At 38.9% G+C, this 25019-nt stretch overlaps 2 protein-coding genes across 2 annotated transcripts in view; one reads left to right on the forward strand and one right to left on the reverse strand.

Moving 5' to 3' along the window:
- Positions 1-534: 534 nt before the first annotated feature.
- Positions 535-6821, reverse strand: LOC137596832 (T-lymphocyte activation antigen CD86). The gene is made up of 8 exons (XM_068317593.1): positions 6805-6821; positions 5964-5992; positions 5470-5534; positions 4200-4505; positions 3075-3347; positions 2725-2853; positions 2590-2632; positions 535-2381 (listed from the first exon to the last, which is right to left on the reverse strand). The coding sequence occupies exons 1-8, from the start codon at positions 6805-6807 to the stop codon at positions 2345-2347; spliced, it is 885 nt and encodes a 294-aa protein (XP_068173694.1). The 5' UTR covers positions 6808-6821; the 3' UTR covers positions 535-2344.
- A 2528-nt stretch (positions 6822-9349) lies between these two features.
- dync2h1 (dynein cytoplasmic 2 heavy chain 1) overlaps positions 9350-25019 on the forward strand; it is an 80761-nt gene continuing 65091 nt past the window's right edge. Inside the window, exons 1-35 of the mRNA XM_068317104.1 lie at positions 9350-9433; positions 9924-10126; positions 10485-10658; positions 10864-11002; positions 11225-11343; positions 11671-11815; positions 12026-12171; positions 12297-12383; positions 13715-13849; positions 14049-14162; positions 14274-14385; positions 15299-15423; positions 15630-15805; positions 15973-16168; positions 16420-16515; positions 16712-16873; positions 17016-17114; positions 17291-17430; positions 17665-17893; positions 18338-18465; positions 18861-18976; positions 19080-19207; positions 19495-19644; positions 19818-20023; positions 20544-20699; positions 20811-20925; positions 21096-21266; positions 21464-21622; positions 22015-22083; positions 22235-22389; positions 22610-22742; positions 22855-22972; positions 23119-23231; positions 24381-24494; positions 24604-24754. Coding sequence (XP_068173205.1) covers positions 9944-10126; positions 10485-10658; positions 10864-11002; positions 11225-11343; positions 11671-11815; positions 12026-12171; positions 12297-12383; positions 13715-13849; positions 14049-14162; positions 14274-14385; positions 15299-15423; positions 15630-15805; positions 15973-16168; positions 16420-16515; positions 16712-16873; positions 17016-17114; positions 17291-17430; positions 17665-17893; positions 18338-18465; positions 18861-18976; positions 19080-19207; positions 19495-19644; positions 19818-20023; positions 20544-20699; positions 20811-20925; positions 21096-21266; positions 21464-21622; positions 22015-22083; positions 22235-22389; positions 22610-22742; positions 22855-22972; positions 23119-23231; positions 24381-24494; positions 24604-24754 — 4759 coding nt within the window. The 5' untranslated portion in view covers positions 9350-9433; positions 9924-9943. The remainder of the gene's footprint in view (positions 9434-9923; positions 10127-10484; positions 10659-10863; positions 11003-11224; positions 11344-11670; positions 11816-12025; positions 12172-12296; positions 12384-13714; positions 13850-14048; positions 14163-14273; positions 14386-15298; positions 15424-15629; positions 15806-15972; positions 16169-16419; positions 16516-16711; positions 16874-17015; positions 17115-17290; positions 17431-17664; positions 17894-18337; positions 18466-18860; positions 18977-19079; positions 19208-19494; positions 19645-19817; positions 20024-20543; positions 20700-20810; positions 20926-21095; positions 21267-21463; positions 21623-22014; positions 22084-22234; positions 22390-22609; positions 22743-22854; positions 22973-23118; positions 23232-24380; positions 24495-24603; positions 24755-25019) is intronic.

The raw sequence follows: 25019 nt of genomic DNA on the forward strand, positions 1-25019 counted from the left end.
CAAGAGATACTCTTCTCTGCTAACCCAGTGGTGAGTCTGAGCTTCAAGATTTCATTTAGCAGTTCTATCAAATGTTGAACTTAAGCGCTTCATTTCCTTTTCCAGTATCTCAAATTGACTCATGTTTATGTTCAAACCGACTCTGACATGTGGTGTGTTTCTTCTGAGCCACCACAGAGGAAAGTCCTCCGTGGTTTGTTTGGGTTAGACAGCAGAGGAATGAGGGAGGGAGGACAGGGAGATGGGGAGAAGTGGGAGGTGAGAGGATGATGACAGGGGAATGGGGGGGGGATGTGGAGGGTGAGTGGGTTTGGATAATGCTTTTTTGAATTTCAAAAAAAGGGGATAGACAAAGGCTAAGGGAGGATGGGAGCGAGAGAGGGAAGGGAACCTATGAGGGGCAGGGGAGTGATGGGGCAGATGGGAGTACAATTAGGGAAAGAAGAGGAGTGGAAAGGAAGTGATGGAAGAAGGGAATCCATACAATGAGGAAATAAAAGAATCAAGGAAAAAAGAAGAGGAGGAGGGGGGAGGAGGGCAAGGAGCCGGGGGGTTACATTCCTGAAGTGCAACCAACCTGGCGCTGCTCTGCTGCCCAATGTAAACACAGAGAGCTGGACTGACAGGCTGTCACAGTGAGGAAGAGGAGAGGTGTGTTCGGAAAGGATAAAACGTGAAAGGAAGGAGCAATAGAGACAAAGATGGTGGAACAGATTGCTATATGGTCTATATATTTAGAATGCTAATTACATCCTATAGACCCCACATTCTTCGCTGGTCCTAAAATTGCCTCACATTTCTTCTCCTCCCTTTAGATACCATCTGACCGCACATCTCTCTTTTCCTTAAACATTCCAGCGCTAACTCTGTTTCTCCTGGCAGATGAGAACATGTTGAGGTCAGAGAAAGACAACATGTATCGCCATCTCAAAGGATTGTGTTCACATTACTTTATTCATTTATCAAATGCTGAGTGGATAAACATTGCTTCATTTCCTGTGCATGCAGATGTCATATTTTGACCTTGTGTAGACCCGCTGACAGGTGCGATCAAATCCTAATATTCTGCTATTATATAGAGGAAACCAATCCTGCCAATCAACAGCAAGAAATTCATCCTGGCTGTGTGGCGCTAGCGCCCCACCTAGTGGCAAGACATATGTATTACAATTAAAAAGCAACGTTATGAACTGAGTTGAAAAGATGTTTTATTCCTTCACAGTAAAGAACACATTGAAGTAAAAAGTACATTATGCTTTAAGGAAAACTTACACTCACACTAACAGAAAAACAACTCAATTTGATGAGTGTTTATAAAGATTTTGGAAATGAAAGCAGTCCTTTGACATTTTTGGGTAGATGGGAAAATATGGTCTTGTCGTCAAACAAAATAAAATTTTAAAGACACAGATTTAAATAAATATAGCTAAATGAAATAACAGGTTATTTTACTTGACAACTGACAGAATATGAATCACGCTAGTATTAAAAGTCTTCCTACACAAGAGGAAATACTTTCCCTTTGATTCATTATTGCACCTTAAATGGGAATCCTGGAATACTGAGTAATACAGCTGACAACTTTCTGCAACAGCAACTGCATTAAGATGGATTCTGATCTATGTTCACAGAACAAAGAAAATTTCTGGTTTAAAAACAAACTGTTTCACTATATGCCTTACAAGATGAAGGAAATCCAGATAGTGTAAGGCTAAGTAAAACAGAATATTGTAAACAGGGCATAAAAATATTGCACATAGAAAATTATAAATGAAATTATAAAACACAATAAAAACTGACTCATAGTGATGTCATAAACTGGCATTTGTAGCAAATACTGTCTCTTCGTAGAAGTCAGTGTTAAAAGACTTGTTCAGGGATATGGAACACTCATTATCACCTGTGTTAAATTAGGTTTCTTCCAGTTCCAGTTTTTAAAGACGTTATAAAGATGTGACATAGACCACTTTAAGATGGAGAACATCTCCTGATGTATTTTGTTCTCATAGCTGATGAGGCTCCAACACACAGCTCCAACACACCAGTCATAGCTGATAGGCTCCAACGCACAGGATACACAGGATAACCAGATACATGAGAACTGTCACAGTTACATTGTTCATTAGCTGAATTCATGAATCTTGGAATGAGAGAGGAAGTTCTTTTGTACTGCCATATTAACCCTAAACCTAATGTTAAACCTAACCTGAACACTAAGGTGTTGGCTTGTCATTACTGAAGATTCATTGATCGTACGGAGCCAGTAAGTCATAAATAGGAAGCACACTGTAGTTACCAACAGAATATCCAATTCCTCGGATTATCTTCAAAAAGGAGGCTGCAGTCATGGCGTATGATTACAGTTGAGGGCCATCATCTCCCTAAATAATGTTGAAATTGTAAAAGAGAGGAAGGAAAGAGATGATTTCAATGGTTACAAGAAAAAAATTTGAAGGATGGGAGGTTAAAATTTACAAAGAAAATAATGGACTATGCACAAAATTGTGAATTCCAGCCATTCTTCATTCTGGTAACACATTAATAAAAGTATTGTTTGTGGGCATTTGCATCCATTTAACATCTACTTACTCCATTTGGGTTCCATTTGCCCGAGCCGTCTGCTCATCTGTTCCTACGGACCCAGAAAAATTTTGCATGTTACTGTGGCGCTGGGATCTTTGTATTGTTCGATCGTAGAACAGTTTCATAGAGACAAATCCTTACCTCTCTGTCTTCTTTTGCATTTCCACCACAGCAGCAGGAATAGTAGCACCACACTGATGACTACCACTGTCGTGGTGGCCGCTATAGTGACATTATCATTATGGGATTTAGGGGAATCGTTGGGTGTACCTTAAAATCAGAACAAAAGCAGTCAAAAGTTGAATTTTAAAGAACAACCTTTTGATAAATCCCACCGTCTGATAAAATCCCTTTGTTATTACTGATGATTAAGATGTCAAACCTCCATGAATGGAACTCTGATGTACGGTGTAAAATAAATGTGTCAATTTATTGCTCAGAAAATACTTTATATACCTACACTGGCTTTGCCTTGGGAGTCTAATACTCACAGACGTCGAAAGGGTCAGATGTGACGTCGCCCACGAAGCAGCTTAGGAACCTCAGTTCTCCCTGGGAGCAGTTAAATCTTGCAAAACTGGTGACGTTGACCAACATGGTTTCTGGATCGTGAGATTCACTGTTGTTCAAGACCGTCCACGTCTGACTCAATGGCACTTTCCACATCATTGTGGCACCCGGGTACCCGCCATGTGAGACGCACTTCCCCACGCAACTCAAACCATCCACACATGACAGCGTGACCTCAGGTGTGCTGTATTTCCCTAGGAGAGATATCAGCACTGTCAGGTTGTATGTTTCATTCTGTCAGTTTCAGGTTAGCAGAAATCATTAGAAACGTTGTGTAACTGAAAATTAAATAAATTGCCCCCTAACGACAAAATGAAAATATGTATTTGAAGTTTTTTGTAAATTTCTCTAAAAAAATTGTTTAAAAAAGAATGAAAATGCAACATAAGTTTGCACAGCCTTTGCGCGAAGCTTTATAAAAATAATTCAAGTCTGGAAAAAAAATCTTTCATTGTCTGAGTCCTTCAGGTGTCTTTTGGTAAACTCCAAGTGGACACAGGATGTACCTGAGCTCAATTCTAAGCATCATGATAATGGCTATGAAGAGTTTTTGTATTTATTTTTCAAATTATTTTTATTATTCACAAAAAAATTTTTTTTTCACATTCTCATTATGGGTTATTGTGTATAGAATTTTGAGAAAACAAATGAATTAAATCCATTTAGGAATAAGGCATAACTAGATGTGGAAAATGTGAGGTGCATAGATTAGGATGTACCATAGGTAGTGCCCTATTGTGTTTTTTTTTTTTACACAAAATGGAACCATGAAAGGGCATGTAACCAGTTTAGCAGGTGCCACTTGTAGTTACTGGTTACATTAGTCATTAGCCGTCCTTGAATAAAAACAAGGAAGACTAAGACACTTCCTCTTCACTCGGCATCGACCATCTGATGTCATCACAAGCGACACTATTCAGGCATCAGTGATTAGACAGCTATTTGATAGTAATGACCCTCAGAATTGCAAAATTGTTCGATATCACTAAAACAATAGATTCAGAACTTAGACAATCAAATTAATTCCCAAAATATTAAATACATACCTGTGACGTCTAGGCGTATGATGGTTTTATCAATTTCCACGATGCCTTTATACTCTATAAGGCACTTATATTCACCCTTGTGTGAGGCCTTCAGATTGTACACGTGCACAGTTGCATTCTGGGGATCCACTTCCGTGTTATTCCATGTGGGGGTGTTTGATATGTCAATACTTGTATGGTAGCCATTGATATACGTGTTGCCTCTCTGGAAGTAGAATAGAATAATTTCTCCCTGTTCCTTGACCGGACAGTGAATGGTCACATTTCCACCGACTTCCCCACGGACATTAATGTCAGCAGTAATTCCTGGGGGGAAAAAAGCATGTGGTAGTTAAGGTTTGGGATAAGTTTAAATGATGTGTGCTTAGTAAACGGGATGTACAGCGTGTGGCTTTCAATTTGAGAACTAAATGTCACTTAATAAACTGCCTTAATGTCTAAGGTTCACTTCCTCCTCTGTTCATTTTGCCCTTTCCTACAGTATGTTAGGGAATCCCAAAAACGTTAACGCTTCAACCGCAAAAAAATGAAAAACGAAACAGAGAGTCAGAGACTCGGGACATCCACTATCCCTGGTCATAGTTCAAGCATACAAATATGACGCACACACTGCATCATTTTTCTCACCACAGTCACTGGGTGCCTCCTCATTGGATGTTGTCAGACCTCTACAGAAAAATAGAGTTTGGTCTGAATTCACTTCAACTAACTTAGCTGCGAATAAACTCATTTAGAAGATTCCTTTTTATTTGCATAATTTTATTTGACATTGAACTGCTCTTTAATTTTTGTGATATTTAGTCATTGATTTTGACTTATTCTATGTTCAACCCAGTTTATAACAGGGCTACCAATAGAATGACAAACAACGAACCACATTTACATTCATATCTAAGTTAAGGTAACAGTATCACCATATCAAAAACATGCCTCATAGGCATGTTTTTGATAGAGAGAAGAAGCTGAAAACTTAATGAGAATGTGTAAACTCCACATGAAAAAGTCCCAGGTTCTTACGGCTGTTCTGTGATAGTAAGAAGGACCTCTGTTCAAATCCTACTGGGACTTTTATGTGCATAGGTGTGAATATAAGTCTGACTATTGTCAGTTGGACAGGGCAATTTTTTAAAAGAGTTGTTTGACTACTGAAAATCTTTTTTCAATTCCCACATCGTGGTATAATACTGTGTTTAAAATGCATTTATAGAGTTGAATGTATATTATAAACTAAACTGTGATGTCGATGCCCTATTATGACAGCAACGCTCACCTGGACAGAAGTGCAGCATCATAATAAAGAAGAAAGACAGAAGCTGGAGGGAACGGACTTGGTTTCTTAAAAAAAGAGAACGAGTCGATCACATGGTGACTCCAGAAACATAAACAAAATACAGCAAAGCTCCCCTTCCCTCTATGCACAGATGTACTTCAAGAATTCTCAGTTAGAGAAGGAAATCTTCCTTGTGCAGAAAATTACCTGCATGTACATGCACAATTTTTTTTTTTTATTGTCGTTTCTTACTTTTGTAGAGCTCCAGCTTTAATTTGAAGCAGTGCAGACTTGGTAAAGGATTTACAAAAAAATGTTCATCTCATTCATTCATATCTTCATCTGGATTATTTATAACTGAGTGCATGTTGTGTTTTTGGTGTGACAGAGATCCTTGCAGGGTTCAATTGTAAAATACTTTGAGTTACAGCAATGCAACCTCAAATGCTGTCATTTCACAGTCACATCAACAGGACAGGGAAATGGATACTTACAGAAAAGACTGTGGGCTGTAATTTGACACCTGTTGAAAAAAAGTGCAATTGAACTTCAGTGAAATGGAATTTGTACTCCTTTCCTTTTGATTCAGTACATGAAGTATTAATAGTAACACTGAATGATCTCACTGTTTTATAGTATCTGTTTAATCTAATAGTCCTGCATCACGCACTACCTCTTCTTTGATGAGTCTATTCCTTAAATGATGATTCAGTTTGTTAGTGTGGGGATTCCTGACACGGAGAGCAACATGCTATAATATAAAACAACTGCTATATAATGACAACTGAAAGGCCTGTAAAGGTGTTGTGGCAGTGAGGGGTCATTTGTAAGTCCGCTGTTGCTCCACAACATCTGTGGTTCTTTCCAGAAACTGAATGTTACTTTCGTTTTCCATATTTGAGACTTTACACCCAATAAGATGCGTGATAAAACCGTGCTATGAACACTGACATTTAATTTTCAATCTAAAGTTGTGGTGTGTACACATGTCTTCACTCCTTCACAAAAGTTGGCTTCAAGAATAAACTGGGTAAATGACCAGTTAGCCTTGCAGAGGTTTAAACATATTCTGATGTGTCAACAAGTTGTAGATCACTTGTGGCTAAATAGTATTTTAATAGTTTTTAATCTGGCAAAATAACTAACCATGATCTCCTAAGGCTATGAAACTACAAGCACACACACATGCACACACTCACACACAGTGGTGTTCCAGGTATTCTGTCAGTGATATACATACAATACATGCCAATTTCTCACATCATAATGACAGAAGATAAAAGATTAATAATGACAATAAAAATTATTTCAGGAGTTAACAGGGAAAGCTCTTACCATGCTCCCTCCGTGTGATCAACCTCTGAATGACTAAGATCTCAATTGGACAAGGAAGCGTGTAGCGGGATGAGTCATTTCCTGAAACATTTTTTTTTTTAGGCCACATGTAGTCTGGTATATATGATGACAAATTCTTATTATTGTCAGCTCAGCAGTTAATGTTAAAGAACTTTTGTTTTTGTGAGCTGCATAAATTCTTTTAGTCTGATTTTTGTTGTGCTTTTTCTTGTGTGGCAATAATTACATTGAATCATGATTCTCTGCAGTTGTATGAAACATTTATATCAATACAAATACTGCACATTACTGTGTGCAAAAGAAGTTCCTGTTTTCTGATAGTTTGTGGGGAAGCTATGTAAAAAAAACTCTATGGGTTGTGCGTGTTTTTGTGCATGTGCATATGTGTGTATGAGCGATCAATGACGCATTTATTGATGCTGGCATCAGAAATTACCCAGCTAGGTTGCAGGACAGGACAGGTCACATTTAGACATAACTCAGAATTTAAATTCCAGTACTATGACTTCATCTATTGTCTCACACACTGACATGGGTGTGACTTCACTTGATAAAACTACATACCACAAATCCATTCATCTTATTATCTAATCAAAAACATGACGATCTGAGGAGCGGTTTCAGAAAGCACCTAGAACAACAAATCAATGCAAACATTGTACATCAAACTTTAGTTCTCAGGCTTCGCCAGTACTGTACTGTCGGTGAATGAGCCTCTTACAGAAGTTTAGTTCGCTCAAGAGTACGCATCACATCCATTCAGGCCACATTTGTGCAAGTTTGATTGCACAAGAATAGCAGTGGACTGTTGTGTAATGTAGTGTTTCTGTCGGAGAAGTGTTGACACAGCTGATGTGCTCTGTACAGAAATTTCCACATTTGTTGTTAATATCACCTTCTCTCCATTAACTGTAATGCTTTTCGCATTCTGTTTTTGATTTTTGTTCTTCTCTCCCATTAAATGGAATGCAGTTTCACTTCTGTATGTTAATGCATGCATTTTGTCAAATGACAGATATTAGAAAAAGTCTGGCAATTATCCATCTTCATTACCAATAATTCAAGTTGATCAAAGAGATATTCGAAAGGTTTTAAGCTAAAGAAATAAAAGGGGACAAACAAGACCTTTACACCATCTCATGTGCTTAAAAATAATGATTTTAACCAGGTAGAATTTTGTTGAATTCCACTCGGCTTCAGCTCAATGACATCTTTGTAATCTGTCAGCATTTAATAGTGTACTTCCAAGCTTCCTTCACAGACAGTTTCAGTTTCAGTGATACTTCTAAATAGTTGCTTGGAGAGTAAAACGTTTCCCTGCACAAACTGCAAATTCCCCTGATGGAACGTGTTGTGCCAGACAGCAGCTGGGTGGCAAACAGGGTAATTCCGTAATATCAATAATATTACTGATATATATATTATATGTTATTATAATAGTTGTGAACTGCTTAATAAGCAGTTCGCAATTACAGGTTCATTACAGGTTTACAATCACATTACAGGTTCATTACAAGTGAGTAAATAGTAAGTCTAGAAAGACAGGGACGGGTTTGTCTTGATGCCAGAAATCATTTATTAATTTGCATATGTCAGTAAAGCTGTAGAGGTGCGTTTTAAATGTCAGTGAGTGAATCCAGTTGGAGAAGAAGACATGAATCTGGAGCTGTCTGCTTTCTTCAATAAATCTGGATGTTTGTCCGTAGGGAAAGTTATTCACACTCACAGAGCGCACAGTTTAATGAAATGTGGGAAGTGCACACAATACTACAGTGGATCAAATTCATAGTTCAAAGGGCAACAGGAAGTAACTCTTTAGAGGGAGTTAATTTTAGAAGAGACATGGTGTTTTCTGAACTCTAGCAGTCAACACTGATAAAGACAAATACCATGCTGAATCTGAAAACTTCAGTTCTTCCGCAGTCATTAGTTTGAAATTTACTTGAGTTAGCTGCCGTAGTTTTGAGATCAATTACAGCACAGATTATTATTTTAATGCTTTAGTTATATTTTTGTGAGCCCAAGGAATATGGACTATCTGGATCTGAATACTGTTTGGATCCAGAGGTACGGTTGGTATTACAGTATAGGGATATGTGATTTTTACCAGAGCACGTTTGAGCCACCCTGCAGACACACAGACAATAAAAAAAAAAAAAAAAAAATCCACTGGAAAGTTTAAATACTCGCCAAATAAATAATTAATAAGGATGCATATTTATTTGGCACATGGACGACGTGGTTGCTGCGTCCTTTCAAGTTATTATATCAAGTTAAGTTTCAAGCTTTTGTCTTTCTCTAACATGACAAATAACAAATACTCCAACTTTTAGCGGTAAGAAAACTATAAAATGATGTTATCACGGAAAAGCTCCATCTGTCTCAAAAAAGACGAAGATAGAGCTGAAGATAGCTATTCTTACATTTACTCACTGTAAATGTAAGAATAGCGGCGCACGTACATTCTACGTACGTAAAGAGCGTAAATAGGATGCGTACAACCAGAGTTGCTGCCTGGTAACCACGCAGGCATAATCATGAGCACACATAGCTTTTCTTCATGAATCAAGTTACTCTCAGCTGTGAAAGGAGATTTGGAAGCAAAACGGTATCAGACAAGTTTTCTTTTTATTTTGCTAGTCCGGTTTAGTCCACCCAGCTAAGCTAGAATGCTAAAGTTTAATCACGGGGCGCTGAGTTAAGCTTATGAGCTAGCACGTCTCGTTAGCCTCATCCATAGCCACTGGTTAGCTATCAGGCTGCACTTGGAACCTGCAAACATGGGTTGACTCATTTTAACGCTAATAGAATGCGATTCTTCACGACAAAAAAAACAACTGACTGGCTGGATAATTGTTTTATGAACTAACGAAGGTTGTTTTAGTGAGGAAAAGATAACCTTTAGTTTAACGAAGGACGGAGTAAAGAGCTAGTTTTTGCCTCCTCTGTTGGTCGTATCGGTCGGTCAAACTACCGCTGGTCCTGATGCGACTGCTAGTTGTAGCTTCAAGGATGTTAACTGTTATTGTAATAAGGAAGGCTTGAAACAGTATAGTTAGATATTCTGAAGTATATGTACAATTAATCTTTCTCCGCAGGACATTATTGCCACTGAAAGATGCCCCACAGCTCTGACGATGAGCGTAAAAAGTTTATCCTGACTACAACAGGAAACTTTTATGGCTTAAAACCCTCGTCTTCCCTGGCTGACAGCACACAGCTCAATAACTTCTTAGATGATGGGAATGAATTTGTCCTGTCTGTCAGCAGACATGATAATGACCTTCATCTGTCAAATAAGGTAATACAAATATTTGAATCATAAGTAGGATGTTCAAGTGTCACAATGGCATGCAGAACAATACATCCATGTGAAAGTCTTTTGTAACATCAAAACATAAGCTCATACATGTTATTGGACAGTCATAGCTTATAATAAAGGAAAACATTTAATAAAATTCCACTATAAAGAGATAAATGTTCTGTGTTTAAGATACCAAATGCACCACAAATGTTCACCCTGATCCTAATAGTTTATGTACTGTATATCTCAATAGTATTTGCATATGCAGAACATGTAACTATATTACTGCATTATGCATAAACAGCAAATAAACATTATAAAGTTTGCTGACTTGACAATCAAATCCCCTTTTCAGATTGACGCTTCGGGGAATAGTGGAGAGAAGGTGTTGGTTTTCTTCAAGCTGCGTCCCACAGTGATCACAGAAGAAAACCTTCACCAGAGCCTCCTCGTCTCATCCATGCTGGAGTCTCCCATCAACACCCTCTACCAGGCTGTAAGACAAGTCTTTGCACCTGTGCTGCTGAAGGTGAGGCTTTAATTCCTGTGTATTATAGAGTCCAATTGATGCAGCTCATAGCAGTAGTTAAAAAACATCTGATATATTTGACAAAAGTTTGACAAATAAACATCTTTTCTCTGAAAGCCTTAGTGAAATGAATTTGACTGAATGAGGTAGGAGCAGAGGAGACTAGTTAATCTATAAATTGTGAATTTCTTTAACTCCTTTCAAGGATGAGCGATGGTGTTCAACATTCGACCCTAAGCTGGCAGCTCTGTTGGGGGAGCTGGAGGCTGGTCTGGGATCAGTGATCCGCCACTCTGGAGCCAAATCCTCTGCCAAGTCAAGCCGCTCAGAAGAAAATGTCCTTGGTATGTTGAAATATATTTATGTTATATGTATTTCTACTTTTGTTCTGAAGGGACATCATATTATAAGTGCTATTTTGTGGCAACTTGGTGGTAGTGGCTGTACCTGATTTGCTGTACTGTATATGATTCGCATCCAGATGTTGGATGAAAAGAAAAGCTTCCTGTACTTTTCACAATATGAGCTCTGGTTTTTTCTTACTCGGAATTCTCGGAATCTTACAGGAATTCTGACTCCAAGTGATGAGTTCCAGTACTGGACTGATCTCTCTGAGTCTGCAGAGAGGAGCAGTGCTAGAGAAAGGTCCACACATTTCACTGTGCAGTTTAAACTTATACAAAAGGTATATATTCAAACCCTTACATGTCACTGCTGTCTAAATCAGAAAATAAAATTTAAGTTATTACTGTATTACAAATTGTTTTGTGTGTATTGTATATAGGCTCTTTGCAAACTTCATATAACTTAGATTAAAATGTGAATGATTATTCTTTATTTTCACCTTTATTTTGCCTGGAAATCCTATGCAAAAAACTGCAATGGAAGAAAAACATAAAACACACAATGAAACAGAATGGGACAATTAACACAAGTGACTTCTCAAGAAAAATAAGAAAGCAACAAACTTAACTAACACATGGAACCTTGTTTCTCTTTGTGTTTGCATCAGGAATATGAGGGTCTTGATGGGTTGTCCATGTCTGATGTTATGGATCTGGTGGAACAGAGCAAAGACGCTCTTGATGATGTTTGGAGGCAAACTGATTTTGAACCCTATCCGGAGACACGCATGGTCCGACTCATGGATGTCATCGGTGTGACTCATGCACAAACCAATGCACAGAAATGAAAATTATCATTCTATATTTATAACACTTTTGTAAAAAAAAAAAAAGAACACATTTGTATACAAAAACAAAGTTTCATTTCCTGGAAACTCCTCAATATACATTGCCTTGTAGTGAGTCAGTAATTACAAAGTTTTTATTGTTTTGTTTTTATTTTTGTGTTTTCATGTTGACAAGGTGAGGCCCTGGGAAGATATGTGCAAAAGAAGTTGGGTGGACTTAAAATTTTTGAGGAGCCATTTGTATCGGTTAGAGAGAACATAAGAACCGGCGCTGCCATCTGTGAACAGTGGGTGATAGCCTGTGAACATCTGACTGGACAGGTATGACAATCATTAAAATCAGAACCTGCTAAAGGTGTTGAATGTTTTTTGACACCTTGTAAAATAAATGCTACAAAAAAATAATTAATTTGACTGTAGTAAAGTCTAAAAACTTTTCTTTTCAGGTTTGGAAGCGATATGCCCCCCACCCCTGGAAAGGAAACAAACACTGCCCACAAACCCTACATTGCCTTGCAAAGAGATTAGATGAGGTGAGATTTGGTTGGGATACAGGGTTAAGGAAACTCTTTCGCATATGTTTTATTTCTATTTTTCGTCATGCTGTCACCATTTACAAGTTGGGCTGCCATAATATTGTATTTTCACTGTAAAATTGTTCTGGAAAATAAAAATAAGCAATTACTGTTGTATATATATATATATATATATATATATATATATATATATATATATATATATATATATAATTTATTTATTTTTTATACTGTTTTATATTTTAATTCAATTTTATACTGTTTATATTTTATTTTATACTGTTTATATTTTAATACTGTAATATTTTTAAATTTTATACTGTTTATATTTTAGTTATAGTGTAGTATATAAGTCCTGTTAGTGCTGCATGTGTCTTGTCTGTTAGTGTAATGTATGTCTTGTGGTATGTCCTGTGATGTCAATGTTTCCTTTTCTCCTGGTGTTTATCCAGTATTATTTGTTATTTAATGCCTGAGCAGTGGATATATGCAATTTCCTCCGGGATTAATAAAGTATCTATCTATCTATCTATCTATCTATCTATCTATCTATCTATCTATCTATCTATCTATCTATCTATCTATCTATCTATCTATCTATCTATCTATCTATCTATCTATCTATCTATCTATCTATCTATCTATCTATCTATCTATCTATCTATCTATCTATCTATCTATCTATCTATCTATCTATCTAGTATTAGTGCAATTTTGACAGAAAATATCAAATTCTGAACTGGTGACTTGTCCAGGGTGTACCATGCTCTGTTGGGTGGAATAGACTGCAGTCCCCAATGACCCTGCACAGGATAAGTGCTCAAAGACAACAGTTTGGAACTGTCCTGAGCTCGAAGGAGCGACTGGAAAGAGACAGTCTTATCTACTCAGGACATATATGTCTTTAAGGAGGAGCCAAGAGGAAATTCCCTTACGATAAACAATCAATCCCACGTGGGCTCTTTAGAGTACTGCATAACTGTTGTACACATCTGTGATGCTGTTAAGACCTCACTTAGTGGTGCAGATTTTCCCTTTAGAGTGGAAACTCTGCCACTGATCCAGGTACATGTAGCCTTTGCATACATGCAAGTAGCTGTTTCAAAGAAATAGTCCAATTTTCCTTGTTGGTTGGAATATTATATTTGGGAACTATCTGTTATTTGTTCTATTACCATTTTCAATGACAATTTGGCATGGGTAGTAATTGTGTGTCTCACATACTGGTATGCACAGATTCTTAGAATTAGTCCTGGGGTCCTAGTGACACAGTGGTTCTAATCCATCCCAAGTATGTAGGTCGTAGATAACATGAATGTCTCTACCAGGTGGTGACCCTGCGCATAGTTCATGAGAAACTGCTGCTTCTGCTACCAGGAGGGAAACAAAATTCTCTGACTTCAGATCGTGTTTTTGAACCCTTCTCTGGACTCAACCCACTGCTTTACAACCCTTACACTGAGGTCAGTTTTGGAAACAAAATGCTTGTGTGCAGTATATGCAGGTTGTGGAAAGCAGGTTCCTCATTGTGTGGCTGATTGATCTTTCCTACTTCAGATTACTATCTTAGGGAAACCACCAGTCATGGAGATTTGACTTTGCATATAAAACACTGAAGGGTGAAGAAGCTTTCACTTAAATCTTGTTGTATCATTCTTGCAGCCTCTCTGGAGAGCAGCAGTGGCTCAGTTTGAGCGCCTGATGGCTCCGTCAGAGCAGGAAGTCGCTGGCAGACTGAAAAGCTTTGTTGCTAATGTACAGGATAATCCACAACAGGTACTAAAATGCACTGTTTCAGTTCAGGACTTTTAATACTGTGTTGTCGGTTTGTGGCAATGAAAGGACTTACCAAATGTACTTGTGGATGTGTGTTTGCTTGTTGTGTAGCTGTTACAGATTTTTCAAAAGCACAAGGAGTTGATCAGACGCCCCACCATCAGCAAAGAGCTGCAGCCAGAGAGAGAGACACTACTGGCCAGGCTGCTCGACTACAACAAAGGTTCTGACTTTTATTCCTGTTACAGATTCACCTGGCATGAAATCTGTTGATGCGCTGTTACATGATTTTAAATAGTTTTGATGAAATGCAGAAGAGTCTTGTAGAATTGTTTTTTCTGGTGTTGGAATCCTGCTTTTTTTGTACATTATTCCCCCAGTCCTCTAACATCCAGCAATAAATGAAGTGTTTTCCTCTGTAAAATAAACCTTCTTTCTGCACATTATACAGGCAGAGATGACATTTCTTTTGAAAAAGCGTTTGCATATTAGTTTGGCATAAGTATAACTCCTGAGAGGCAGGGTTGTGACTTCTCTGTCAGGAGTAATACTCTTCTGCAAATTCCTCTCAGTCGTTGCAATGATTCGCAACAATGAACTGTTGATAGTAAGCTAATTTCTATGTATTAATCTTCATGGAGTTTTTTGCATTACCCTTAATGTTTGAATGCATGGCTGTAGCAGACAGGAAGTGAGGCTGATTCATGTGTACACACTGCTTTATAACTGAGACCCGAAGGGTTTTTTTAAAATGTGTGGGAGAGATGAAGCAACGACATGATGTCTTACTATTAAACACCACTAACACTGGTGCATTCAAGACTAACATATTCTCTTCAGAAATGCTGGAGTTATAATGGTGAAGATGTTTAACTCTGCTGTAAATTATAAGAGTGACTTCACTTTTAAACATGTTAAGAAACCAATTACCTCAACCCCCCCCCCAAAAAAAAAAATCAATTAATTTAAATTTGAAGATGTAAAATGGAATCAAGCTTGACGACCTTTGAATCCATGAACAACTTTACCACATAAGCCAGCTTGCTTCACGCTGTCTTGGGAAAGGTCATGAAAAGCTCTACCTGCATATTCGTTGAAAATTGATTTTTTTTTTTACTAAAACTGCTACTTTTTAGGCCTGAAGACTGATTTTGAAAGTCGTTGCCATGGAGATCCTGGAGACAAGTCTGGACCGTTAATTGGTAGAAATCTCCCTGAGGTGGTCAACAAAATTGTCTGGGTGCGACAGCTCATACACAAGGTAAGTAAGTATGTGGTCTGTGTGCTAATGTGTGCATGTATGCTTAACGGGACTGACCCCCACATAGCATAGACTTCCTGGTGTAAGACGATGATTTTACAGCTGATACGAGGTACTATTAATTTAATTTAATTATACTAATACAAATAATTTCTGACAATGACTGGAGTTCGATTTACCAGTTTCCCTGTTTGTACCTATGTTAGGTTGAGGACTCCGTCCGCATTGCTGAGGCGCTGCTATCAGATCTGTCTGCTGTCAAAGGGTTCCTGCGTTTCTGTGATGATCTGTTAGAAGTTCTGAGGGCCTATGAGCAGGAACAATTTGAGGACTGGTCCAGAGATATACTGTCTGGCCTGGCTGACCCAAAGTCAGGGATCAGGTTTGGAACAATTCACACTATGACCACAAATAACAGGGCATTCCAGAAAGGCTGAGAGCAATAGTGAATTTCATCTTAACTTTTCATCATCAGACCAAACTATGGAACTTCAGGTGAATGTGAATCTTATGTTCTGTATTTCTCCAATCTTAACTCCCTCTCACTAGTCTCCAGGCCAGTAACCGTGTGATGGACCTGGACCATGTGGACGGCCGGCTTAAGATCCAGTATTCAGACAGACTGGTCAGTTTGCTCAGGGAGGTCAGGCAGCTGTCGGCTCTGGGCTTTCCCATCCCAGCCAAGATTCAACAGGCTGCTAATACCGCAGACAAATTCTACAGACAAGCTATCGTCCTCAAACAGGTGAGCCAGTTAGTCAGGATACACAGGTACACACACACACACCACAGACACACAGATGCACTCACACACACACACACACACACACACACACACACACACACACACACACACACACACACACACACACACACACACACACACACACACACACACACACACACACACACACACACACACACACACACACACACACACACACACACACCATCCTACAATGGAAGGGAAAGGTACAGCTAACTGTTCTGTTGTAGGTGGCCCATTTCTACAACACCATTGACCAGCAGATGATTCCTTCTCAAAGACCTATGATGCTTGGTCTTGCCCTGGCCTTTGAGCAAGTCATCAAGGTGTGTATATAGGTAGAAAAATAATTTATATTTTAGAATCATATTAAGATACATATCATAGAGAATTTGAATTTGATGACTTTCCAGTGCCTGATTTTGCAAGATTATGAAATTTCTCTCACCTTTGTTCACTGTTTGGTTCACTTTTGTTTTTTAATCTCCAACCAGTACTACTCTCTTTGCTTGTATTTCTCAGAATCCTCATTCTCAGTCAAAGGGATCAGGTGGTAAACTCCAGATCACCTGGGACTCCCCCAAAGAACTGGAAGTTTATATCAACAAACTACAAGCTGCTGCTGAGAAACTCTCCACAGAGAACAGGAAGTTGCGCAAATGGCACACTGATTTCATTGAAAAGGTTGTGGTCCCTTGTTATTTTATAATTTCACTGAATAGAAATGCAGCAAGCATGCTGAATTGTTTCCTTCACATTCATAAAGTAACTTAAGTCTTATTTTTCTGTGTACTTTTTTTGTATGTGTCTGTGTATATTTTCCAAGGTGGTGACACTGATGAATGTAGACCTACTGAGGCATCAGCAGCGATGGAAGGATGGCCTTCAAGACCTCAGAACTGGCTTTGCCACCCTTGAGGCTCAGGTATCCATCACATGCAGAAGTATACTGGCCTTTGCTTCTGTCCTTTTTGTGATTTTTAACGGACAAGTTATTTCTAAATTTATGACAAAACAAGAAGGTCTACCATGGATCTACCATGTAATGATTGTGAACAAACATCTGTTGAAATTCTTCTAAAGATGTGCATGTGCTCACAGGGTTTCAGGTCTGATGACATGCGGGCATGGCGTCAGCATTGGAACCATCAGCTGTACAAGGCGCTTGAACACCAGTATCAGATGGGACTAGATGCTCTGAACAAGAACCTGCCTGAAATACACATAGACCTCACTTTCAAGTCAGCACACGCCTTCTGTCTACACTCTCACTATTTTTCCCGTCTCTCCATTTGATTGAGTTATCATGTTTTTCCTGTTCTTCTCATACATATAAAGTATTTTCCCTTTATCTTTCCCTACCTCTCAACTGAACATGACTATTTCTCTGTATTTTTTGCCCTGCAAAAACATTATTGCTCAGTGTAGATTAAAAAAAAAAGTTTCTTTTGATTTCCCCTCTTTTTTGTTAACAGGCAGGGTCGTTTGCAGTTCCGTCCTCCATTTGAGGAGGTGCGAGCACGCTATTTCAGGGAGATGAAGCGCTTCATTTCCATCCCAAACCAGTTCAAAGGGGTCAGTGCCCAGGGGGAGGAGCTTATCTTCGGCGTCATGATTGACAGGAATGCGTCTGGGTTCCTCACCATCTTCAGCAAAGCGGAGGATCTTTTCAGCCGCTTGCAGGAAATCCAACACAAGTTCAAGGTGCCTGAGCAACACGTGACTTTGACAATGATGGTAAAACATCAAGAGACGTGTGAAGAAGGCAGTGATTTATAGGATATTTATCCTAATTTCATGATAAGCTTGCTGCTTTTCAATACTTGAACCTGGCCTCAGAGGCCAAGATTAATGTTATGATTGTCATAAAATTTATGACTTCTTCTATAAGTTATTGGCCTTTGCACCTCTGATGACTGATATACTGTAAATACTGATACGGAAGTGCACAGTAGCTCAGCACATCTGATTTACAGGTGGAATTTTCCAACAGCAAACTGAGTAACAACTAACTTAAGGATGATTTTAAAAAAACACCATATGCACTTCAGTTGTTACTTAGACTTCTATGACTTGTGGTTCCGTGTAGCTTCTGTCATGTGCAAAGTAACCAAACAAGTATAAATGTTTTATTTGTGTGTGTTGCAGGAGTGGGTGGTGTTGGGCCAGGTGGATTTAGAGAAGTTAGTAGAGAAGCATCTGAACTCTGTGCAAGATTGGGAGAGAAATTTCAAGGCCCTGAAGGCCAGAGGAAAGGAGTCAGAACGTCTTCCCAGGTACCCGCCACTCTTACAACATTGCAATATTGTATTTGTTTAGTATAGACAAGAAAACACAGCTTGAACATGAGTCATTTCTACTACAGTCAAAACAATGACAGGATTTCAATAAAATGGTGTGGGATTGTGAAAGTTGTCTTTATTCTTAAACAGATGATGATACTACAAAAAAAATCTAAGAATGAGAAACATTTGTTTCACTGTGCTCATGAAATTACAGATTTTTCTGTGTCAACATTTATTCCACTCGTCATGACATTTTTTTTTCTACCCTTGAGGAATTACATTCACTTCCTCTTTTTGAAATTCTTAAGAAGTGGATGTCATTGAAGAATCAACACCACAAATAGTAACTGCTTTATTTACTAAACTGCTCCTTCCTTCTCTGTCAGTCAGGAGAAGGTTGACTGCATCACCATTAACTGTGAGCCAATTAAATCTGTCATCGATGACTTCATCCAGCGACTATTTGACATGTTGCTTTTGGCACTCAGGAAGTCCATACATGGTAAAACCCGTTTATGTTTTTGTGTTTGCCGGTGAGATTTCCCTTTTTATGTCTGCGCTTTCTTGGTCCTTTTCTTGATGTTGACACTGTTTCCTACTTGCAGGCCACACACAGACCATTGACAATTTTGTTTTGGAGTCAATGGAGGCCTTGTCCACCAGACCAGAGACAATGGAAGAGATTGGCGCAATCAAGAGCAAATATAACCAGATTCAAGCTCGCAAACCCGAAGTAAGGAAATAGTCTGGATATGAACTTTCTCGAATGATAACAGTGATACTTTTAGATTTTAGAAATACAAGTCACATATTCTTTATTTATTCCAAATGTTTCTCTATGTATCAGACTATCCTAGCTGCTGCCCTAATTTACATGACATACTCATAGATTCCTGTTTAGAACCAATTTTTAAAAAATATATTTTGAAGTTTGATTTATAAAGCATCTGTATGATATGTGCCAGATGTGTGACATGACATGAGGCAACACTGCCTGACTGTCCTGTTTCACTTCTGTAGATCCTACCTCAGTTCCAGTGTGCTGAGGAGAAGAACCGCTTACTGCGAGCTGTTGCTGGTGCCGGCATGGATTCGTTGTCCTCACTGAGGGCCAAGTGGGACAAACTGGAGCTTGTCATGGAGAGTCACCAGCTCATGATTAAGGAACAGGTGATATAAGCAGTTAATCTGTCAGCAGCTGTTTGCTGCTGATTGTATTGAAATGTTTCTTCTTTATTTTTGCTCTTTTAATTCTCTTCTGCCATTTATCCCAATCGTTCTCTTTCCGTCTTCAAATGTGGTTTTAATGCGGCTTCATTTCTCCTGTCCTGTCTCCCCTTTAGGTGGAAGTCATGCGAAGTAAGGCTGCTGGCCATATCGATGCCTACAGGGCAGACCTAGAACGCTTCAAAGCCCGCTGGGACCAGTTGAAGCCTAAAGATGAGATGCTTGAGACGGGCGATCACGCTACCCTGCTCGCATGCCTCCAAACCATCAAAGATAAGCAGCAGGAGTTCCAGGAACTGGAGCTTGTGCGCATTAAACTGCTGTAAGTTGTTTTGTAATATGCTGAATTTATCTATATATTTTTTTGCCGAGAGTCAGGATGGCCGATAAGGATGTTTATTGCCCTTATCTTGTTAGAAAATGCTGCATTAAAGTGAAATGTGGCCAGAGACATAGTTTACATAAATCCTTGTTCTGTCTGTGGAATTATTCATGATTTATCTAAATCTGACACGATAAGATTATGGCTATGAATGTGACTAATAACTCAGATACCCCATAAAGGTTTGTCATTCAACAGGGATTACAATCTTTACGTTATTTATCAGTGTCTCCCTGGTTCCTATTTTTGGTATCATAGATATTTTCGCCTCTGTCAGGGAGGGTTTTACTTTTTGGGTTTGTCTTTTGTCAATTTGTCTGTTTTGTTAGTGGGATTACACAAAAATACTTGATTGCTTTTCGTAAAACTTGGTAGAAATCCATCACATATTCAAGCAAATCCAGATAAACAAACAAATCCCCTCAACTTTCTCTACTCCCAACTCCTTTCCTCTCCTTAGAGAGGATTGCACCTGCTTTGACCTGGAGGCTCCAGATTTCTCTGTAGCAGAGGAGACAAAAAGAGACATGGAGGAGTGCAGGCAGATTTGGGGTCTGTATGAGGAGTGGCAGCAAGGATTCACAGAAAAGGCCCAAGAGGACTGGATCACATTCAGGTAGAGGTTTACGTCTGCCATCAATGGCTTGGATGATTTTAGTTTTTTTGTTACAACTTTGTGTTTTTGATTTACATTCATGCATCCCTTTTTTTTTTTTTTTTTTTCCAGGAGTAAAGTCTATGTGTTCGAGGAGTTTCTTTTTTCGTGGCAGGACAGGCTTAGGAAGCTGGAGCAGCCTACCGCCATGTCTGTGAAGCTGCAGGGAGAAGTAGACAAATACAAGGTAGACCATGGTAGACGTGATGGGAAATTGTAGCATTGTTTATTTATTTATTTTGATCATGGAAAAATATTGACAAATCTTAGAATGGATTTTATTTTCGAATCCTGACAAGTGAATGTTTGCATAGTGGTTAATGCTCATACTCTGTTCCCCCTGCTTTCTTACCCTAGAACATGATCCCAGTGCTAAAGTATGTGCGTGGGGAGCATTTGTCTCAGGACCACTGGCTGGACATGTTCCGTTTGCTTGGCCTTCCGAAAGGAACGACTTTAGAGAGACTCACCTTTAATGACCTCCTTGGTGTGGCAAATACCATCGTAGAAAAGGCAACGGAGCTTAAAGTATGAACACACATACAAGTACAACTGTGAAAAGTATATGTTTCTCTAGGGACACATGCTTCTTTATACAATACCTCTATTACATCTAACAAATCAATATACAGGTGTTATAGAGGTCAATTTTCACAGTTTTTTTAATCGTAAATGAAGTATTGATAGAAGACTGTGTGTGTGTTTGTTCTTGTGCCTGCATCTAGGACCTGAACAGTCGTGCTCAGGCAGAAGTGACGATCCGAGAGGCGCTGCGGGAGCTGGATCTGTGGGGCGCTGCTGCAAACTTTACCCTCATTGAGTACACAGACAGCAGCAAACGCACCATCACCCTCATCAAGGACTGGAAGGATATCGTCAACCAGGTAGGGACGCTGAAACAAACGTAAATACAGAGTCCATGTAAATGGAAAACACAATGTGCATAGTATCATGCTGATGTGGGGTTTGTCTTAAGCAGTCACTAATTTTTCATCCATGAAACAAAAGGCTTCTTTAACATTGCCCCCTGGATTGAATCCAGTATGCAAGTATTTAGTTAGCATCTACTTTGATCTCTTTATCTTTCAACCCAGTTTTCCAAGAGTTCACGTCTCTTGAATTAGCTGCTCTAGTTAGCAAAATAATGCATTTTCTACTTTTCTAGCTCCAAACCTGTGAGGCTTAGGAGACAAAAATTATTTTGCAGAAAAATGAAGGCATACCTACCAGCGCTGTCAAGAAAAGTTGAATTCATTGCTGCTCTGTGCCCATCCAGGTGGGAGATAACCGCTGTCTGCTGCAGTCTCTGAAAGACTCTCCCTACTACCGCAGCTTCCAAGATAAGGTTGGGTCAAAAGCTTGAATCTGTGAATGTGCTTTTTTAATCTCTTTATTTTTTTCGTGTGTGTTAAAATTGAGGTCTGTTTTTAAGTTTTTCCTCTCCGTGGTTCATCTGTATTAAGGTAACATTAATTCATGTTACGTTGGATATCCAGGTCGGTCTGTGGGAGGTCAGGCTGTCTGACTTAGATGAGTACCTGCTCGATCTGAATGCCATCCAGAGACGCTGGGTTTACCTGGAGCCGATTTTTGGAAGGGGGGCTTTGCCGCGGGAAGAAGCCCGCTTCAAAAGGGTTGATGAAGACTTCAGGTGCTATTTTAGCATTTGTGTCTGTACAGCATCAAATCTAAAGCTGTTGTTTTACAAGACAAGCTCTTTTTACACATTTCATATCTGTGTTCTGTATGATTTTTAGCTTCACTGTGGCTGAAATTTTATATGAATAAAATTAGAGAGATAAAATTTGTCTAAAAGACAGGAAGTGTTTTACATGCATTCAGTCACAAAATATTTTCCTTATGTGTAATAGGTCTATAATGTCAGATATTAAGAGAGACAACAGAGTTGTGTCTCTGAGCTTAAGGGCAGGCATCAGGAATTCACTGGTCACCATACTCGACCAACTGCAGCGCTGCCAGAAGTCACTCAATGAGTTCCTGGAGGTACCCTAACATGCAAATGTTTGTGCAAAGAACACATTCTGTACATGTAAGCATGTAAGACATAAGGTTGCGCTTATAACTGTTTGGTATTCTTTTTTGTTTTTTTTTACAGGAGAAACGTTCCGCATTCCCACGCTTTTACTTCATAGGTGATGACGACCTATTAGAGATTCTCGGTCAGGCAACCAACCCAACTGTCATCCAGTCGCACCTCAAGAAACTATTTGGAGGTCAAAAACCTCAGTTTTTTTCTTTCCTCTTTCAAAGAGAAGAGGAAGAGATAAATTCAAAAATAAATTCAAAGATAACTTCCTCAGTGTTCTTTGTTTGAAAGGTATTAAAGTGAAGCTAATATTATTGTGGATTGTCTTTGCAGGAATTCATAGTGTTGTGTTTGATGAGGAGTGGCAGCACATTGTTGCCATGTGTTCTTTGGAGGGGGAAGTTGTTCCACTGAGAAACCTCGTACGCATCTCCAGTCTTGTAGAGGTGAAGCTGGATGTTGTGTGAATGTGTTTATTGTACGCTCCTGTGGTAGGGATGCACATACATGGGTGTTATGTATCAGGTTGATACTGGGATTATTATTGTGCCCAGTAACGCTTTGACAACATAACTTTAAGGTCTTAGTAAACTGCAATCAGAAAAGGGAAGTTGAGTGCTGGGATAAAACTGCTGATCTAAAAAGAGGAAGCTGGTCTATAAATAGACACAGTTTGATTGAACACTGGCATGAGTTCAAGGAGTTGACTAATGCTAGCACCATGCTAATAGCTACAACCAACTGTGTAGCAACTAGTGATGGTCTGTGAAAATATGAGACACTTACCCCTTATATTGCTTGTAATGATTGGCTGTAGATAATTCTTATTTTTTTAACTTACTCTCAGCATTCTCAAGTCTACACGTAATTCTCATCCATATTCGCACCAAAGAGTTTACTATCATCTGCCCACAAGCCTGCTTTTCCTCCTCTTCATCACCCTCCTTCTTCTTCTCTTCTTCTTCCCCTTCTCCTTAACCTCCTTCTCCTTTTGGCTTTGTCCTCTTCTTTCTTTTATTTTTGTGCAATGTATTTCAGACATCATTTTGCTCATGAATATTACTCTCTGAAGTCTCTGTTGTGTTTCTGTTGGTTAAATCAAATTCTGAAATTAATAAATGTCTTATCCTTTATGCAAAAATCCAGCAATCAGTTGAATTGCTTAGTAAATTCAAGAAAGAAAGAGGAAAGCAAGAAAGTATACTTTATTAATCCCCAAGGGGAAATGAGGATTTCACTCAGCTGCCACAGAAAGAAAGTAATACCTATGTAAAATAAAACACACCTGGAAAATCTTGTAATGCCCTTATTTAGAAGTCTATAAAATAATTAACCAAGTATTAACCAACAGTATTGAAATGTAGATATAAAGTATTTGCACTTTGCCTGACAATGGTGTCACTGATGCATCCCTACACTGTGGTTAATGTGCAGTACATACTCTTTCAGGTGGATTAAAATTGAGCATATTGTGTTAATTTGCGAGAACCACATTGATCTACTAATTTTTTCAATGATCTAAACTAAAAGCTTTATTTATTTATTTTTTTCATTTTATTTGTTTATTTTTGTGCCTGAATGTTACTCCTCTCTAGGTGTGGCTAAGTGAGCTATCAATGGAAATGAGGGAGACTCTGAAGCACCTCCTGAATGAATGTGTGTCAGCGGGGAGGAAAGGGGAGGTGGACCCCTCACGCTATCCATCACAAGTACACAAACATGCACAGTTTTTGTACAACTTACTTTGATATCTGAATTTAATAGCTCCAAAGTCTAAACATATTGTAGTTCAATAACAGAGTCTCCTTTCTCTTGCAGATTCTGTGTTTGGCTGAGCAAATCCAGTTCACTGAAGATGTGGAACGAGCTTTGAAAGATCACAAACTGCAGCAGTTGGAGCTGGAGCTAAATGCCAAACTAGAACACTACACTGCAGTGGACACCAACACCGATGATCAAGCTAACAAAGGTAACTCTGTATGAATATGAATGAGCCACATTCTCTTTATCAAGAGAACCAAGTAACGAAATATAACAACAGTTTAGGCAAAGGATGACACCCCAGGTGTAGTGTGATTGAGTAGGTTGCATGGGTTTAATGTATACTCAGTGGGTTCCAGTAGTCATATGCTTTCCATCTGTCTCTCCTTCTGTTCCGTTTTGTATTAACAAACCGTACTGTATTCTGCATTTATTCAGGAACATGTGACCCGCTGCAGCGGATACAGCGGCGG

Source organism: Antennarius striatus, chromosome 6, assembly GCF_040054535.1.
Source record: "Antennarius striatus isolate MH-2024 chromosome 6, ASM4005453v1, whole genome shotgun sequence".
NCBI lineage: Eukaryota > Metazoa > Chordata > Actinopteri > Lophiiformes > Antennariidae > Antennarius > Antennarius striatus.

What these genes read in the sequence shown, in the direction of transcription:
- LOC137596832 (XM_068317593.1), bottom strand. An exon ending in ATGCAAAAGAAGACAGAGAG is followed by an intron (nt 2,633 to 2,724) that starts GTAAGGATTTGT and finishes CTGGGTCCGTAG; the next exon opens with GAACAGATGAGCAGACGGCT. An exon ending in GCAAATGGAACCCAAATGGA is followed by an intron (nt 2,382 to 2,589) that starts GTAAGTAGATGT and finishes AACATTATTTAG; the next exon opens with GGAGATGATGGCCCTCAACT.